Source organism: Carassius auratus, unplaced genomic scaffold, assembly GCF_003368295.1.
Source record: "Carassius auratus strain Wakin unplaced genomic scaffold, ASM336829v1 scaf_tig00215725, whole genome shotgun sequence".
Lineage (NCBI taxonomy): Eukaryota > Metazoa > Chordata > Actinopteri > Cypriniformes > Cyprinidae > Carassius > Carassius auratus.
In genome coordinates, this window is record NW_020528214.1 from 23,877 (window position 1) to 43,781 (window position 19,905).

A 19,905-nucleotide genomic window follows, 5' to 3' on the forward strand; every position below is an offset into this window, starting at 1 on the left:
TCGGGCTGCGCGCGCACAGTGAAGGAAGGAAACATCAAGGAGGGGTGCAAGAAGATGAAAAAGAAACTGTTTTATTCTGTCTGATATGCTGTTTTAAACAAATAGATTGAGAAATTACTATAGCTATCATAGCCTATATAATAATCTCAGACTCTAGGTAAAAATCATTAGTCTGAAGATGACAGACATTGTGAACGAGGGTTAATATATTGTTTTTTTTTAATGAGGAACGTGTCATTTCTGCACAGCTGAAATCAGACATCTTTCAGGATGATGTGCGTTAGGTCAAATAACCTACAAAATCAAATGTCTACATTCAAACAGTAGCCTATATAAACGTATATTTCGGAACACAAATATATATACACAAGTACGAATTTGTAGCTAATATAGGCGTATCAAGAGCTACAGTGAAATAATAGTTACTTTATACAGATCTGCTGACAAAACCATGCCTGATATGGACGTTCAGGTCATTTTTGAAGTAATTAATATGCCCAATTAAGAGCCAAAAGGTTCTAAGTCGAAACTGTAGTCAAATGCAATGCGCATCGCGTCTGCCATCTAGTGGACAAATCCTGCCACATAACATGATGGCACTTTTAGTTTATCTCCCCAATTAAACAGAAATTAAGCAAGCTAATCGAGGTCTGCAGGATCAGCACTTGAATTTGATCAAGGTTGAAGCTAAACTGAAAGTGGACCTCGAGGGCTGAGAAACCCCGAGCTAGAGTTATATGAAATAATAAACGAGGAAGACTAACAATTAGCATGTGACATTAGGCCCTGATGTGTCTAATAATAACTGGTCACTGTGTGATTTTCTCTTCAATGACTCCTCAGTGTCCAGTTTTTAATGTTATTTGGATGTAAATTTAAATGTAAAATTGGGATAACTGGATTACACATTTATTATTATTATTACACCATGAATATGAACTAACATGCGCTTTAAACATACTATCTCTGTATTTAAAAGATATATTTAGTTACCACTTGAACATATGTTCCACTGTACACTCAAGTGTACTACAAGTGGTAACTAAATGTTAGAAGTGCATTTTAGTTCATATTCGTGCCGTCCCAAAACAGACACAGTTGGGTAGGCAACACTTAGATGATCTTAAGTATATCTTAAGAAGTACAAAAGAATCATTTTTATATTAAGTAAAAACTTAGTGCGTGGAAATAGAGCACTTTAAATACATTGTGGAAGTGTACTTTTTTTTTCACCTGGGTTAATAAAATCTAAAATGCTGAAAACAAAGACGTGTTGTTAGTTAATGATGTAAACACACTAGAAATAAAGTGGTTTTAAAGATTCCGAAAACAGTAAATAGACAGTTTTTGTTGTTGTTTGTTTCCATATATTGCATACTCATCCCCAAAGGACTGGTGATTCAGCATCACACATCTATACAAGACAGGCAGTCTATGCATCTCAAATAAACACAGGTAAATCTGTGCCAAATATCTAGTCAGAGAGGGAACTACCATCTGTGCTGTGATTTAACTGCACCGTACGTCATGTGCATCAAAGCAGGAAAACTAAAAATGGACCCTTCCTGCGAATTTAAGGAACCCCAGAAGTTAAGTCGCTGTCAAACAAAATGGAGCTGCTCGGCCTTCCCTGAATCACTGCGTTTAAGCTTCAGTCCGGACAGAAACATTTGTGCTGTTTTCTCCTCCGTGGGACGCCTCCTCAAGGATCGGATCAGGCGCTCTCTCCCCCCCAGGGTGTTGTTTGATTGGTTAGTATTTCGTTTTCCCATTTGTTCCACATGTTCTTTAAACGGAGACGCTCCAGCTTTAACCCCCTCATCTGATACAATCCGTTTTACCGCTGCATGAGGTGCAGTCTGACTCTCAGGGGTGTATCCAGTCTTATTCTGCAGGACGGGGGTCTCGTGTAATCGGCAGTGAGTTTCTATTGGGGTCTGGGGCTCAGGAGAGGAGCTGCGACTGCTGTCTGCGCTCCTCGACACAAGTCCTTCCCTGCTCCCAGAACTGTCCTCGTCCCGTGACTGAGAGTCTGCTTTTCGTAATTGCGCCCCTGCCGAACCCTGCCTGTGGTACTTCACTGGCTGCCTGCTGAAGTGAGCCCTCGACTGAGTTTGTAATTGACTTTCTGCAGCCTGCTCCAAATGCACCTGAGGAGATGCTGTCGCCCTCATAGCCAGGACTAGAAGAGACACAGATGAAAAAACAGACATTTATTAACATAATTAAAGATTTTATATATATTGGCCCACTTTATAATCAAAATGCTTTTGAAAAACGTCACACATTTAGACAGAAAACAAGCATCAAGCATCTTATAGTAGTCAAGAGCTTGACTGAAACTGATTTGCTTATGACAGCAGGAAGGAATTTATTGGCAAAGCTACAAAAACAGAGCAAATAGTTTGTGCAAGCAGCCAGCTGATATTAAACATCAGCGTCTTTTGAAGCTCGCCTACCTGCTCTCTCAATGGCTTCTGGGCTCAGCTGGTCCATTGCTTCATTGGATGATGACTTGTCAGAAATATAACCCTCACTTGATTCTCTCTTGATTGTGCGATTCTGTTAAAATGATAACAAATCTGAATATCCGTTGACTTGAGAGCCAATAAGGCAGAACGATCATTTAGATTTTTAAATGACTGTAATGTTATAATTTGTTAATATTTTAGTGTTGTTTTGAAAATAAAGTCTCAGTGAATTAAAAATTTCTTGTTTAAACTGGTTCCATACATTATCATTTAAAAGTTTGGGGTGAGTATGATTATTATTATTTTTTTTAAAGGATGCATTTAATTCATTAAAAGTGACTGTAAAGACACTTATGATGTGTATATATATATTTCAAATGAATTCTTTTCATTTGCGTTTTCTATTCACTGAAAAATCAGAGAATTCAAAAATGTATCATGTTTTCCAAAAACAAAAATATCAAGCATCACAACTTTTGCAACATTGATAATAATAATAAATGTTTGTTGAGCAGCAAGTCAGCATATTAGTACGTGACACTGAAGACTGGAGTCATGATGCTGAAAATTCAGCTTTGTCTTCATAGTAATGAATTACATTTTAAATCATATTCATTTAGAATACAGTCGTTTTAAACTGCAATGATATTTCACAATATTACTGATTTTACTGTATTTTTGATCAAATAAATGCAGTTTCGGTTGAGACTTCATTCATTTCTCTTTTGTGAATGGTAAACTTATGTCAGTTTTACAGTTTTAGAATTCTTGTATAAAAATGTATTATATGTAGGTCAATGTTGATCAAACATGCTGGTTCAGTTCTATGCTATTTGTGAGAAACGTATCAGCAGCTAACAACTAAATCTTAGCGTGTGGAAAACGTTGACCTTCTGAACTTCTGTTTTGGTTCTTGCTAATGAGAAATACTTCGATGGCTAAACTGTTTCAGTGAGAGTAGACTCGTCTAATAGCACAACTATTAGCATCCTCCAGGCTTTCCTTAAGTCAACAACTTGGTGAGGAGCTAAAGCAGAGTGCAGCAGGGGTAAGGCTCTGACATAAGCACAAGCACACAGGCAAGCAAAAGTCATCTTCACAGAATAAGCGTTTAATCCCTCCAGGTCTTTCCACGGGCGCGGCGGGACAATTAAGGCCCAAGCGGTGCAAGACAGGCTCAAGCAGATCAACCGGCACGAGCACGTCCACCTGAGGTGAGCTTTTAGCATCATCATGACAACAGCTAGCTTATAGCACGGCCTGCGATTGAGTGAAGTCAAGTACTTATTGCCTACCTCCAGAGAGCGTGGACGTTCCCTGCCCCCGGCCGCAGGGTCCTGAGAGGAACTGTCGACAGGAGACATGGGACATGAGGCTCTGGGAGGGGTGTCTGGGAGGGGTGCGGTGGGAGGCGGTGGAGGAGGTGTGCTGGATCTTGTTGTGGGACCGAAGATGTGGTCATAGTGTGAGATCATGAACTCCACGAGAAGAGCCTGATAGCTGGTTTCCAGCAGAGCGATCATCGAGACGTCTCCTGACACCAGGGGCCGCAGGAGAGTGGGGCCAAACACAATGCCCAGGTTTCCTGGAGACATCTTGTTGTCCTCGAAATGTTCTGCAACCCTGAAGAGAAGAAAGTGATGTGTTAGTAGGGAACAATATTAGCCATTTATTAATACTAATTAAGCACATAAAAATGTCTTCTTCTACACGACCTTATTCTACATCACTGTAACTACCGTAGTAACTATTGATACGCAGCAAATTAGGAATTTTTTGAGGGAAAAGTCATAGTTAATAGTGAATAAGTGTTCCCAGGTCTAGAGTACTACGGAACTTGTTTATTTTAAAAAGTGGCAGATTTACAATGTTTTATTTACACACTTGCTAGGGCCCATTTCTCAATACTTGGGTTACTTTTCAAAAACACACAATAAGCACAACAGCAGTCCAGATGGGCTTAACTGTTCATTTACCATTGCTTTGGCATATACTTAAACTAAATATCCATCACCTGCTTTCAAATGGAGCAGCAACGAGTTGTAGTTCGCTGACAAGCTACGCAATATCGCATTCATAACCGCATGCGATTATGACGCGATATTGCGTAGCCTGATCTTCACTAGCATTCAAAAGCACGAACTGATTTGAGACACACACATATTTAGCTAATTTTCGTACATTTTGGATGTCAAATCTACTACTGTGCCAAACTGGCTTCAAGTTAGCTGTGAAGAGATTTGAAAAAGTGAGCTAAATATTAAGAAATGTGCCCTAGAAAACACTGTGATGTGAATCCACACACCTGTTCAAGTGGGCCATCATGTGCTGCACTGTGTTGTAGTTACACAGAGGCAGTCGTCCGATGAGCTCTCGGAGTCGGACCACAATACTCGTCACAATCCCAGGAGACTCGGCTGCATTGTCCTTTTCACTGAGCCTCTGAATCTCCTTACCCACATTGATGAAGTCGTTGTAAAGGTCAAAGGTGAGTAGGGGCTCTGGAAGCTGTGAAAGAGGAAGACGGGGTGTTGCGTTATATACTTTAAGTAGGGTCGTAACCCCAATAGACATTGAGGACAAGCTCCCAACTAAACAGAAATGGCCAAATTGCCCCCCCCCCCAGTATTACAATATATGCATCATGTAACTGGTCTGAATCATACTGAATCATTTAAATGTTTAAGACATGGTTACAGCCTTGTTTTTTTTTTTAGGTAATGAGAAAGTTATTAGAGTCTAGATTGTTGTTTTCGTGTGGGTATGTGTGTGTGTGTTTACCTCTTTGAAGAAATGCTTCAGTACGGAGGTGATGTCATGTGGCGAGAGGTCACCGAGGTCAACTTGGTCTTTCTGGATTTCGAAAGCCTGACATAACTTCAGAATGCGAGGTTTGGATCCACTGATTCGGTAAACTCCCTAGATACAGAGGAAACAACAAGACACTGAAGACAACTAGATTATTGCATTGTCTAAAGAAAGCGCGAGTGGTGTTTCCCCACGCGTCATGATGCTAGGGTTACTAAATATTCGGAGAGGTCTGCAACTGCTCTGCACACTACACAACTTTTAAAGTCGTGACAGATTTTAAAACACTAAGTGACTTTGTCAATTTTTACAGAGGAGAAATATTAAATCATACACTAATGACTAAGGATCACACATTACCAGACTTTAATTTATGGAATTCATAGTCTACTGTAAATAACTGTAAATATAATTACTTAGGAATGTAATAGTACATCCCTCCACGACAAGTCACACTACAAAATATAAATCACTAGTAGTTTGTCGGCCAGAAATTACAATTCATTTATTTTCAAACTGCATGATATAGATCATATTTTTTGCGGGATGTCATAACTGTCTGATTAAACCCGCCTCTGTAACAGCCATATATCAACAATACACAGAACCAAGTCCCGTCCTACATCTTTTTTGATAATCAGTCTCTACTTTCATTTCATTGTGGCTTTATCGAGCACCGTTATCTCTTCATAGCATCACAAGATCCACGTACTGAGCTCCACTTCCTACCTGGACTTCGAGAGCCCTGCTCTCAATCTCTTCTGTGCAGCGCAGGACAACGAAGGGCACCGAGTCTGGGCTCTCTCTGGGCAGCAGGGAGAACTCCATCCCAAAGATGAAGCCTCTCCTGTACTCGCACTCCATCTGGCACACCTCCAGGCACTTCCTGTGGACTGCCAGGCCACACTGACAAGAGAGGAGCAACTGTCAGTCCAGTGCACAGTGAAATAAGGACTGGCTCTTTTCTTTTATGAACTAGTCATTTAGCCTCTTAGTTATATCCAGCTACTAATAGCACATCACCAGAAGTCAACTGAGGTTAAATGTCTAAACAGTAGAGCACGGTATTGGGGTTCCCCAAGTAAAAATAACATTCATTTTCTATATAGAAAAACAGGACAATGTAGAAAACAAAAAACCTCTGTCAATGGACCCACCATTAGTTCAGAGATGGTTACTTAATGATGTGATTCTGTAGAAAGGTCAAGATTTCAAGATCTTTAGTTTCAAATGTAATTTATCCTGATTTTTGACTACACTACCCATAATTCACCCAAGTGACCTCCCACCCCCATAAATCACTGCTTAGTAAACTTAAAAACAACCCCAACACATATTTTTGCATATATATATATATATATATATATATATATATATATATATATATATATATATATATATATATATTCAAAATACATTTATTTTGTGCTAAGTATACTACAAATACATTTACATATTTAGGTGCTTAATAAAAGTAGCATGCAATTGTATTCTTGGTAAACTGAACTGGTTAATTGGAAAAACTCATTTTGTAATTAATGCCATTTGTGCACACTGTGGGAAAGTAGTGCTAATGTCCAACTACAGACATAATAAAGTATATTTGATTGTGCTAACGTGGAACTACTGCAAGTATACTTCAGGTACACTTTAAATATCTTGACTGATATTATACAAAGATCATACAATCCTTATTAATAGTGATATTAAAGCACTTTTTAGCCATAATATTAAGAACTGGGCATTGTGCAATAAAGAAATACAATGAATTAAGTTTAATTACACTTTTATATCAGTGAGTCTTAAGTGATATGTCAGTTAACATGTTAATTAAAGTATACTTAATATTAATAAATGTATTTTAAATATGGCATAGCTTCTGAACTACCGCAAATATATAGTATTTTATAACAAAGACTTGCAATCTATCTATATCGTATATTCAAATCTATATTGTACTGTAGTTTCATTTGAAATAAAGTAGATTTTAGCGTACTTTATAATATATTTAAGAGCAAACTGAATCTAATGGTTTCAGAAACAACTATGTTTTTTACTATTTAATCAAAATGTATTATATTTTGTTATGTTCCAATATAATATTAAAAGCAATTAGTTGAAATTTAGAGAGGTTTTTTATGACCCACTGCAGAATTATTTTTTATAATTTCATAATTACGTCTAATGTCTTTGTATTGTCTTCAGTTCGCTGCTTAGATGTTTAACCAAAAAACTCACCTCTTCACACTCGATCCCGTTGACCAGGATGTAATTGTCACATTGCTTACACTTGACCATCTTGCTCTTCATTTTTTTGAGTCTGTGGGTCAGCGCGGCTCGTGATGCATTTCTTGGTTTGCATGTCATTCCGTTGCTGTCAGACAAACCCTCTTCGCTCTCTGCACGCACATGAAGAAGAGTCAACAACGGCATCGTCAGCCATAAAAATGCAGAAAGTGTAAATGATGAAAAGCATCCCATACCTGCTTCTTGCAGAGCGTCTTTCTCATCAAGATCATCTGAAGACATGGTTCCCGTGGAGGAGGCCTTGGGCAGCTTCCGGTTCCCATAAGCTTCAGAGAGGAGACATATGACTAACCTATTCATAGATGGGACAGTGACTTCATAAGTTACAATAGATCTTCCCTACCTGGACTGGACAGTGATTCAAGACTTCCTCCAGTGCTGTCTCTGTCGCTGTGACCGGGACGTCCTGTACATCAATAAATCATATGAAAATGTTCAAGTGCACTTCATCTGGATGAATTACATACATTATAAGAGGATGTGTGAGAGGAGACGTACGTCCATCTACTAAACTGCTGCTGTGTTTCAGTTCCTCTGGTAGCACATATGAGTCTAGTTGGTAACTTGGAGCGTTGCTTTGTTTACGTCGACCTGCTGGTGGGGATCTGTGAAATATACAAAAATCCAACTCGAATGATGTGGTTGCATTTAAAGTAAGCTTTAGTCGACTGAGATTACAGGCAATTCAGTTCTGTTCACAAAAAGCTTCACTGGGCTTTAACAACCGAGATTCATGCAGTTATGAAAGTGAAGCTGATGTCTGTTACAATGAAAAACAAAGAAAAAAAAGAAAGAAAGAAAAAAAAAAAAGATAAAACACAAACAATAAACAAATATATGTTTTGGCTTTTTGGACAATGACATAATTGAAGTACCTTGGTTTTAACCCAGGACTTTTTCCTGGTTTCTTGAAAGCTTGCCTTCAGTTATGTTATATAATACACTATATTGCCAAAAGTACTGGGACCCTCATTCTAATTAACTGGTTTGACCTCAAATCTTAATGCTGTAACTTTAAATGCAGACCTTGAGTTGAAAACCCAATCACCAAACACCAATGACTTGTACATACGCTATATGGACAAAAGTATTCAACCCCCTTTATCTAGAACAGAAAAAGATACAGGCAGCAAACACGGAAACATAATTAATGTGTTGAAAAATGATCTGACTGTACCCATATGTACAAGTCATTGGTGTTTGGTGAAGGGTTTCCAGCTCAAGGTCTGCATTTAAAGTCACAGCAGAGGTGTTCAGCTGCTTTCTGCAGACCAGTCAAGTTCTTCCACAATGACTCAATCTATCATTTCTTTTTGAACCTTGTCTTGTCTCATGTTAGAATAGAAAAGGGTCCTGTCCAAACTGTTGCTATTGAAATTAGAAGCACACAATTCCATGGAATATCATTATATGCTTAAACATTAAGATTTGTACTAATGGAAATGACTAAAGTAGTCCAACCTGTTCATTAGAAGGGGGAACCTTACACATTTCTTTCAGGATTCTTTGAGGAATAGAATCGTTTATTGTTTGAATCAAATTCAATCTTGTCTTTACTGTCACTTTTGATTAATCGAATGCTTCTTTTCTTAATGAAAACATTAATTTCTTTTAAAAAAGGAAACATCTTACGGACTACCTGCAACTTGCAAGTCAGACTTGTGTGTCCTCCAGTCCTTACCTCTTGTTTTGGGGCATGAATTCCTGAAATGTGAAGTTCTGGCGAGGTTGTTCGGGCAGGTGCTTTCCCAGGATGTACTGCAGGTAGGGTACACCTGGATCACAGGGCCTGCAGGTCAGCTCTAAGTTCTGGTAACCCACAGGAACGGCCTCAGTCTGCTGCCGCTGGTAATAAAACATGTTCACCGTTGCCTGACAGAAGAATAAGACAAAGACAGTTTCTATAGTTGCTCATGTATTCTGGGTGGTTACTTAACAGTGGAAAAAAAAAACACTCCCTATAGTAGATATTTAATTTTAAGGTGAACCAACCTCTTTTAGCACAGTGTCTCCTTGACAGATGAGCTTGCGAATGTGGACAATGATGGTGCGCTTCACCTTCTCCAGCTCTTTCTGATGGTTGTTCGCTTCGCACACACACTGCCTGTACAGCATCTCAGTCTCTGTAACCTGCACAGTTACAAAGCATAGTGATAAAACATCACATTTACATGTTCGGTTACTTGAAGAAATAGTGAAATATGAAATGTTAAGGTTGCATGATAACGAGCCAGCAATGTAATCGAGAAAGCCTATTGTTTTTGTAGTTTTGTGTTGGTGTGAAATGATAAGAACGAGCCATATCTTCAAGATGACCTTCGTTTGGGCGTCATCTCTGGACTTCCTCCTCTTGTCCAGGGTTTTGTAGCCCGCCGTCGTCTCCTCTTCAGCTTTGGCCGTCATGGCTTTGGCCTTCTCCAGCTCCTCACAGCGCTGCATGTATTGCTGTCTCGCTCTCTTCAGCGCAGACACTGCATCGTTCTAATGCACATAACGTTATCAGTCAGATTACTGGAAAAGCGGACCACGTCAAACACACATACATTATCAACCACTGACCATCCTCTTCTGCTCTTTAGACCACTGCTCTTTGAATTCCCGTCGCCACTTGTCGATTTCGTTCCTCTTGGCCGAGAGAGCCTGTGGGAGAGATCCTTCAAGTTAGATGTTATGTTTCAGATTTCTTGCATTTGATATAAAGATTAATGTTAGGATGGACGGAGCACCTGGTAGCAGCGCTGTTGAATGAGTTCAGCTGTTTGTTTGGCTGATGTGCTGCTTTTGATATCATGTTCCAGCGCCTGTGTGTAGATGTTCTGCAGGGGCATCATGTCCTGTGGAGTGTGTCAAACACATGCATTACGGCCGACAGCAAACGATTCGTTCTTTACGCAACAGGACAACAGAACAGTTACATTACGGTGTTTGTTCAGGGGTACAAGGGTTTCTTAAATTGCATTCTCTTTTAGTTACGTGACAGTCACATTAAGGTCTCTTAACTTTGATTTCTTTCTTGCTGTCTATTATTTATTATCATTTATTTATTAGCAATCCTCTTTGCGTATACATTTTTTTTTTCAGTGAAAATCCTAAAGTTTAAAAATCAATAATACAAAAAAAATAAAAAAAATAAAACGTGAGTTATTGTACGTTTAAAGTTATGGTGATCTAAACGAAGTATGAAATAAAATTCTAAACCTTTTCAATGTTTATTAATACTAAAATGATGTTGTGCATATTTTTAATGATGACTGCTACTGTAGTTGTAGTGTCTTTTCCATGACAATTTCTTCATAATAATGTTTACCCAAAGAGACAACGGTGTCAGTGAAGTGCTTGGAATAAATGAAATACGACGTGAAGAAATCAACGTAAATGTCAATCGTCTTGTTTCGCAGGTTTTCTGAAATGTCATGTTTAAATATGCAAATAAGGCATTATCCAATTAAACGCACACTAATTTACATATGTTTCCATAACATACCTTCAGAAAACTAAAGATTGGATAAAGCCAGGTTTATTCTTGTTTCGTTTTTGTTTAATCACAGAGTTAAACGTTTTTACAGAGTGAATTTGTGATATTTCTTTTTCAGAAAATGTTGTCAACAGCCAGAAATAAATTTAATAAAGTAAAAATAAGCACATTGTTTTTAGGAATAAATGACAATATAAATTAATTTAAATATAAATCAGGCAATAGGTTGTATTGTTATCATTTCATACAGACACAAAGGCACTAGTCTGAAAGAAGTCAAAGAAAGATAGCCTAAAATCTCAAAACTGAGAAGTGCCTTTCCACAAACAAAATATAATTTAATTGTATTTACTGCACATAAAATACTAACTTTAAAATCAGCCTCAGAGTCAGCTATTTTATTCCCAACAGTGGTTAAATGTTATTTTTTGCCACTATAGTTTCCGTCACATGCAACGTTGTGCAAATGTTCATGCCTTTCTATAAAAAATTAAAATAAAATTAAATTCTCCTGCATGCATGTAAATATACTGCATAGTATTGTTGGTAGAAAAAGTAATAAACTAATTAGAGTACGAAATGTGTTTTAAAAGAGTTGCTAAATAGCTAAAGAAACTCTTTTTACCTGTTGAGCAACACATGACTTGGCTGCATCAGCTGCTCTCATAATACTCTTTGCAAACTCTTGCTCTGTAAACAAACAACATGATTGTCACAATCACATAACACATCAAATCATAATGCCAGAAGAAAGAGGTGAATGGAAAATACGATTGACCGGTAGAAATAGTTTGCATCTGTATCGATGTACACAGACAGTGTTTCAAAACATCAATATAACTGTGAGCGGATATTAGTTGACACAACTGTATCGGCCAATAACCCATTAGCATTACAGCTCAATGGAAAATAGGATATTCATCATCACTGATTCCAGGAATACCACACCGACTCATGTTTTACAGTGGTAATGTACTTTATGCTTTTCCTGTTCTGGTCATTCATTATTATTGACACGTATAGCCTTGGCTCTGTTTCATATTTTAAGCATGAGTAGCATCTCTTTTTTACTTTGCTTATAAATCACACTGTACAGTAGGTTATAGCAAACATATACATTATTTCAGCTACAGGTTATAACTGGCTTTTATGTGGACACATAAAACCGCTTCATTCTCCTGTTGTGGCCCTAAAAATTGTCTAGTAGTTTTTTTCTCTGTACTGGTGTAAAGCATTAGACACTTTTAGTTACCTATCAGTAACCTTCCACCAGATGGCGCTGTGAGGGATGACGTGTTAAAGGTTACTTCATCCTATTAAAGGTGTTGTTTAGTACAACTCTTATTCTCACAGAGATCCAAATTTAGAATCTTATTCTGTTTCCAGGAACAAGTCTTTCGGCATCTTTAATTACTAGCAAATAAATCTAACATAAACATAATGTTTGCACAATGCACAATGAAAACACAAGTCTAGTTTTAGTTTTCTATCTGACAATTAGTGGATGTGTTCCTGTGGCTATTTGACAATGACTCAATTTAAAACACTCACCCAGGCTGATTCTTTTGTCCATCCAGGTCAGCAGGTCTTTGGCATAACGGCACCACATTTTGGCATACTGCAGGGCGAGCTCCACGCCACCCTCGCAGCGACACAGGGTCAGGTCGGCATCCTGGGCTGAGGGGGAATACATCAGCATCAACGGACTGTGTGCATGCCTTACTCTGTATGCTAAACCCAGCTCGGGACTGGAAGAAGCTTGTCCTCAACCAGCTTTAACGATCCTGTCGGCTGTTACTATACAGGATAAATCTCTTGTATCTTCAAAGGAAGTAAAGGCAAAGCTTTGGAAACCTCTGAGTTGCGGTACATGCCCAAAATTGGAATCACAACAAAAAGTGTCGAAAAAAAAAAAGCAACTTAATTGTTAAAAAAGACGCAGTAATCCATTATTCTTCAAATGTCTTTTAAAGATGTCGTAAACAAGCACTTAATCATAACCTATGTAATAATCCAAGGGAAAAGTCAAATCCCTGCGACTCTCCACCACAATATTCCAGACTGGTAATTCAATATCCATGCAAGATTTGTGTATAGGGAACTCCTGAGCTCGCCTGGTAGTGTCCATGAGGCTTTAGGGCTCAGCAGTGAGTGTGTGAGGATTTCACGGAGACCGAGGCAGTTCACCCTCCCTCTGTCTGCTGTCTCCTCCCTGTCCATTAAATGCTAAAAATCTGATCAAAACATCAGAACTAAAAACATGGATTTTCTCCATCATCCCTCCAATTGGTGTTGGAGTGTCTCTTTCTAACTTCTATCCTGCCATATTTCCTGTCTCATGTTAATGCATTTGTATGTCTGTGTACATTTGGCAAGGAGGGGAGGGGAACTAATCCAGGACAGTAGCAGACTGTAGAGTAAAGGCCTGTAGATTAGGATGGGGTTGACCTCCTGATATAAGGATATCGGTATATTACGTAATGCTCTGCTAAACAATCTTTCTCTCTTTTTGCTTTTCTGATAGTTATATATTGCATAAACAATTTAAAGAGTTGTAAAACATTCTTATTGTGATATTGCAAAACAACAACATTATTCGTATTATTGTGATGCATTAAAAAATCTAATTATCATTCATGTGAAAATAATCTTATTGTCATTACTGATGTAAAAAAAAAATCTCCCTCTCAATATCAAAGTAAAAAAAAAAACGTTATTACTGTGATGTAAAAAAAAAATGCTCATTGTCATTAACCTACTGTTAAAAAATCTCATTCTCATTACCGTGATGCAAAAATATCTCATTCAAATTACCACGATGCAAAAATATCTCATTCTTATTACGAGATGAAAACCTCTCATTCAAATTAACATGATGCAAAAATATCTAATTCTCCCATGATCCATAATTCATCTAATTATTTTACACTGAGGCAAAAAAACTCATCCCTGTACCCTATGTGAAAAATCGAATTCTAATTACTGATGCAAAAAAAAAAATCTTATTCTCCTTACCGTGACGCATAATTAATTTTTTTATACTAAAAGCCCTGATCCAGAAAAAACATTACTGCAACATGAAAAATCTCATTCTTATTGTGATGTGAAATAAACGAATTGTCACTGCCTTAATGTCAAAATAACTCCTCCTCATTACTGTGACGTGAGGAATCTCATTCTCATTACTGTGATGCAAAAAAACAAAAACGAATCCTTATAACTGTGATAAAAAAGAATTGAATTACCATGATGCGATTTTATTCAATTCTCATTACCATAATGTGAAAAAACTCATTGTCATTACCATGACAAAAATCTCTTTCTCTTTACAGTAATGGGGGGGGGGGGGGGGATTCGAATTTTCATTTCTGTGATATTTAATCTTCTCTTTTTACACTGATGCAAAAAAATCTCATTCTTATTACCGTGACGCATAATTAATCTAATACTAATAACCCTGACCCCCCAAAAATTTTTTTACCGCAACATGACTGCTAAACATGATGCAAAACAAACCCATTGTCACTGCCTTAATGTAAAAAAAACCTTTGACATGAGGAAAAGATGAAATAATTATGATATATTATTTGATTTGTAACGAAAAACAATTTCTTCTTATTCTTTCTTTTGATACTGGGATTTATGTCAACTTCTTTGTGATATTAAACCACATGCTGGTAAATCCAGCCATTTGTTAATTAACAATTAAACAATTGAATATATATATAATTTAATATAATGGAGACAAGACAAAAAAGTCACAGTTTTATCCAGAGAACTCATGAAAAGTCTCTGTCAGTCCATTAGGCCGATCAGGTCTCAGTGGGGGGTTTGAACTAGGCTAAGAATATACGGTTGATACTGCAGTCTGTCTCAAGTGTGAGTAATGAAGGTGAGGTGCTTTGTGAAGGTATCATCATCTCGAAGGTCACTGTGCGGATGCTTTATTTAAACTTTGAGTGTTAACGTAATCCCTAATCTCAGCTAGCAAACAGCTACAGTATATGCTCACAGGACAAGCAGATCTAACCAAGCTAGCAGCCAAGGAAGTTGACGTCAATATATAGCTATTCAATACAGAAAAGCTCTCACCTAATTAAAATAATCTAATTTTATCTTTGGTTACAACTCTCTTCTTCATAATTTAAAGTTCATATGTACTACTCTAATTTTATAAAAAGATTACAGTTCTTAAGATAACATGCTATCCTTTGCTATCCTATCTTTCTACAGTTTTCAGAGACGGATCAGCAGGAAAAACAGAGAGCAGCTGTCTGCTACTTTAATCTGCTCTCTAACCCCCGTCCGGTGCTAATCTTTTTAGCGTGGGGCAATTAGTCCATGTGGCTAATTACACGTAAACAGTGCAGGTTGAAGAAGAGAGGTTTGTTGGCATGACGTGATGCCACCGGGCTTGATCAATCACTCTCTTTGCTTTGCTTCTCTCAGATATCAGTAAATTCTGTCTATGTTCAAATGACGGACATAAGACCATGTGGAATCAATCAATCAACCACCATGAACTCGGCTGGATGCATGATATTCATTCTAATATTTTTGAGAGTACAAACAAACTTGTTCGTTGCAAATCTCATTTATCTTTCACCCTGTTAGTCCTCCTCCAAATGTCCGGCAAGCAAACGCCCGTACATAATGATCTTAAAAAGAATTACCGGTTACAGCTCCGTCTTTTTCCTCCTCCTCCTCACGGCAGCTCTTCAGCGACTCCAAATCTTCACACTGAAAAACACACAGCTTTTAATATCCCCCTGTAAACCACATTGCTTGAAAGAGACTGTTGAACCCAAAAGTATCATGAAATAGGAGTGTGAGTATCCAAGGAAAAGAGCGGGAACAATAATTCATCAATCATGTCTCACTGTAATATCATCTAGATCAGCGTTCAGTGTGGTGTCTGCTGAAATGTCTGTTAAAGACAGTGAGTCTGCTTCCTGTAGCAGCTCATCCACAGTCCTGAGAAATCAAATCAAACGACACAAAGATATTAAAAATGAAGCGTTCACACAGAGCCGATCTATCATTTATTCAAACTATTTTCATGCTCTTGAAAATAAAGGTTCTTTATCGTCCTCCAAGGTTCCATGAAGAACCTTTACCATCCATGGAATCGTTCCATTACACAAAAGGTTCATTATAGTAGAAACCGATTCTTTTGATTATTAAAAAAGTGCTTTAAAGTAATAAATAAATGGTTATTTTAAGAACTCTTGACAACACGGTTCTTTGAGGAACCCAAAATTATTGTTCTATGGCATCTCTACAAAAATAAAAAAATTTTGGAACCTTTATTTTTAAGACTGATATTTCATGCCAAAGTGTAAAGGTCTACGTACGAGCATGTTAATGACATATCCAAGTTAGCGTCAAAATCACGTAATATCTCACTGTAACGCTTGGTTTCTGAGCGTCGGACTGGGGTACCATCATCTGAAACAGAAGAATAAGACCGGTCATGTGATATTTTAAAATGAAAATCTGATTATAAGAAAGTGGGTTACATTTTATTCTTAAGGTGTCCTTGTTACAGTGTAATTATACATAAAAGTACTGAGTTAATTATACATAGACCCTGAGCGCATCTCAGGGTCTGCTCTCCCCTCTCTGCAGGACATCTACCTCAAACGCTGCAAAAGCAGAGCTGTTAAAATGATCAAGGACTCCAATCACCCCAGTAACCATCTTTTCTCTTTGCTGCCATCTGTTAAGCGCTTCCGTAGCCTGATGGCAAAAACCGAGAGACTCAGGAGGAGTTTCTTCCCCCAGGCCATCAGGCTCCTAAACTCAAACTCAGTCTCTTAACATCTTCATGTCTCCACTTAATTATCAGCAAAATACTGAAAATACTGACATTGACACTTGCACACAGCAATTTATATCATTTTTATTTTTTTTATTTACTTTTTTACCTTTATTGCTGCTATGTAAATACCCTGTACAACCTGTTTGCACATTCTCCTCTTGTACATTCCTGCTCATCTTAATATTTATTAAGTCTACATTATACTGTCCTTAACATTTTATTTTATTCTTATTTTTTTATCTCAGTTTTTCCATATCTTACTATTTTGTATAATTTTCTTGTGTTTGTTCTTTAATAATTGTCCATGGAGCAGACCTGACTCACATTTCACTTCTTGTCATATGCTCTCCATATAACCATGTATGTGACAAATAAAAATCTTGAATCTTGAGTAAAATTAATTAACTACATATAGCTACTATAGGTTTAGGGTTAGGATGAGGGTTTGGTTTGAGTCAAGACACCTGTATTTATATAGCACTTTAAACAAAAAAAAGATTGTGTCAAAGCAACTGAACAACATTAATTAGGAAAACAGTGTGTCAATAATGCAAAATAACAGTTTAAGGTTAGCTGCATGCAATTATGGGTAATTTATAGCTATTATAAGTAAGTACATGTAACATGCATAACAAGGACACTTTAAAATAACATTCGGTTACACTTTATTTTAAGGTGTCCTTGTTACAGGGTAGTTATACATTTACTGAGTAAAATTAATTAACTACCTGTACTTCCTATATGGTTAGGGTTAGGCTTAGGGTTTGGTTTAGGGTTACTTGCATGTAATTATGTGTTATTAATTGTAAATATAATAGTAAGTACATGTAATACGTGTAATAAAGACACCTTAAAATAAAGTGTTACCAAAAATTCTATGTTCATATCATATATGTAAGTACAGGTGAAAGTACAGGTAATTTCTGTTTGGCACACATCTGCCAGTGGTGTGTATGATAACATAAGAATTACATTTATTTAATATGATTTTTGGGGTTATTGGCATTATTAGCTAATCCCACCCCCATGATACAAGGAAAACACATACAATAACTAACATTAATACAAAAACATTCATATTAATACTGTTATGAACTGAAATTGTATGCCATTAACCCTAAAAACACTAAATGTCCTTTTTTCTTTCTTACCCCGTTTTAACTATACAATAAAACATTTATTATTTATGAATTGACAATTTATTAGTCAATTTACTTTTATCTTGGTGTTTAAAGAGAAAGTCATTCACTCAAACATATATTGTGTAATATCTACTCATTCCTCAACCGAAAGTGGTCTTTAACCGTTTTCTTAGCTGCCTTTTTTCTACAGTAATTGCCAAGAGAATCCATATAAGTTTCTTTGTTATAGTTTCGATATTATGAGGAAATGTCAGTTTAATGTAATACATGTAACACAGACAGTGTAATGTAAAACAAGTTCAAGTATGACAACACTTCTTTGTGAAAAAGGTTGTCGATTGAGGTTAAAGTACATGAACTTTTCAGTGAAAACTTGCAGGAACTGGAACTTAAAAGTAGAGGTAAAACAATTAATGACTTGATGAAATGTGCATTTGACATCAGGAAAGGAAGTGGCACTGCTGAAGTTCACACAAACATTTGACAAATGCAGTAAAGATATATATCAGCAAAAGTGAGTAAGACTAATTTGCACAATACTATTAATAGCTTTTTGCTTATGCATATTATAAAGCTAGTAAATTACTTATCTGAAGTTCACCCATTTGAGTTTTTACTTTGCATGATCTCTCTGAATCTTTGAATACACATCTGCAATGCTGTGAATGTGGTTCTGAACATGCAAAGTGCCACACTAATGCTGCACTAACAAAGAAAGTGTCACAGTCAATCTTTCTTTCTCTTTTTCTCTGACATGCTCCATTTAGGTCAACCGCATCCTGTCTAGGTTTGGTGACATGCTCTGCTACAGGGACAATAAGGACCTGTTTCTGGTGAAGAGAATAATTCAGATGTATGGAATAAGATTTTTCTCTTCATCTCCATTTTGTTTGACAAAAGTCACCCACCGGATGTGAAAGTCGTGTCATGGATGGCACTGCGGTTATGCTGCCAGTTGACACGCTGTGCTGTTAGTTGTTACACCGAATGTTTTAATTTTCATTCTGATAATTGTTTCAAAGAGATAATGTTAAATGACATGTGACACTTAAAGCGGTTGAAACAAGAAGCACTACATCTATCACGAATGATTTGCAACCAGTGCATGTGACTTCCTCCCACTGAGGGTTTATTGAGGTTTATTTCCACATCCTGGACTTAATCCAGTTATATGTTTTAAGAGAACTTGTCATTTAAAAATAATAATACTAAGTTACTAAAAAACTAAATTAGATTGAAAAAAAATTCTAAAATAATCATTCCAATACACAGCGCCAAATGATAAACTTTTTAAAAGTAGTAAAAAGTAGTCACAAGTCACCCCAAGATGTGGTAATTTTGTCAATTTGTCAAAATGCCCCACACTTGAAAACTTCCTTACCATGTAACTTTTGTACAAAGGCAAAATGGACAAGACAGGAAGTGCTCTGATCATGCACTGATCATTGCATGCAACACAAACCCGCATATGCAAAGAAAGAGAACAAAAGCCAGATATACGCATATAGCATGCATCTTAAAGCTGTGGCTAAACTGGCTACAACAAAAACTAGCTGTCCTCCAAATCTGATGTAACTCACCCTGAAGCTTTGGTTGCCTCAACTGTGCAGTCTCTGCCGCCTCCTCCATCCTCTCCTGATGAACCAGCAGCTCACAACAGACCGTGTTCGTGTTGTCATCCAGCAGTTAGTCCATCCACCCCATCTGAAGATGATTCGGTCAGAACCATCACCTTTCATCGAACACTGACACAGGACATGAAGACTGTGTGGGTTTTGATAACTCTGCTCTCTCTTCTCTCGCAGCGCCACTTCTCTTCCTCTAAAGCGAAGGTTGGCCAATGTACGTATGAGGAGGAAGTTAGTCTCACTATCACTCTCA

General features: G+C 37.3%; 1 protein-coding gene across 1 annotated transcript; it reads right to left on the reverse strand.

The window, feature by feature from the left end:
• Positions 1-55: 55 nt before the first annotated feature.
• Positions 56-19,653, reverse strand: LOC113095457 (GEM-interacting protein-like). The gene is made up of 21 exons (XM_026260995.1): positions 19,605-19,653; positions 16,416-16,509; positions 15,942-16,035; positions 15,735-15,801; positions 12,613-12,738; positions 11,687-11,751; positions 10,313-10,420; positions 10,146-10,226; positions 9,903-10,067; positions 9,579-9,716; positions 9,268-9,458; positions 8,085-8,191; positions 7,930-7,992; positions 7,763-7,852; positions 7,518-7,678; positions 6,009-6,185; positions 5,253-5,390; positions 4,777-4,979; positions 3,767-4,094; positions 2,460-2,562; positions 56-2,182 (listed from the first exon to the last, which is right to left on the reverse strand). The coding sequence occupies exons 1-21, from the start codon at positions 19,651-19,653 to the stop codon at positions 1,602-1,604; spliced, it is 3,129 nt and encodes a 1,042-aa protein (XP_026116780.1). The 3' UTR covers positions 56-1,601.
• Between the last annotated feature and the right edge of the window lie 252 nt (positions 19,654-19,905).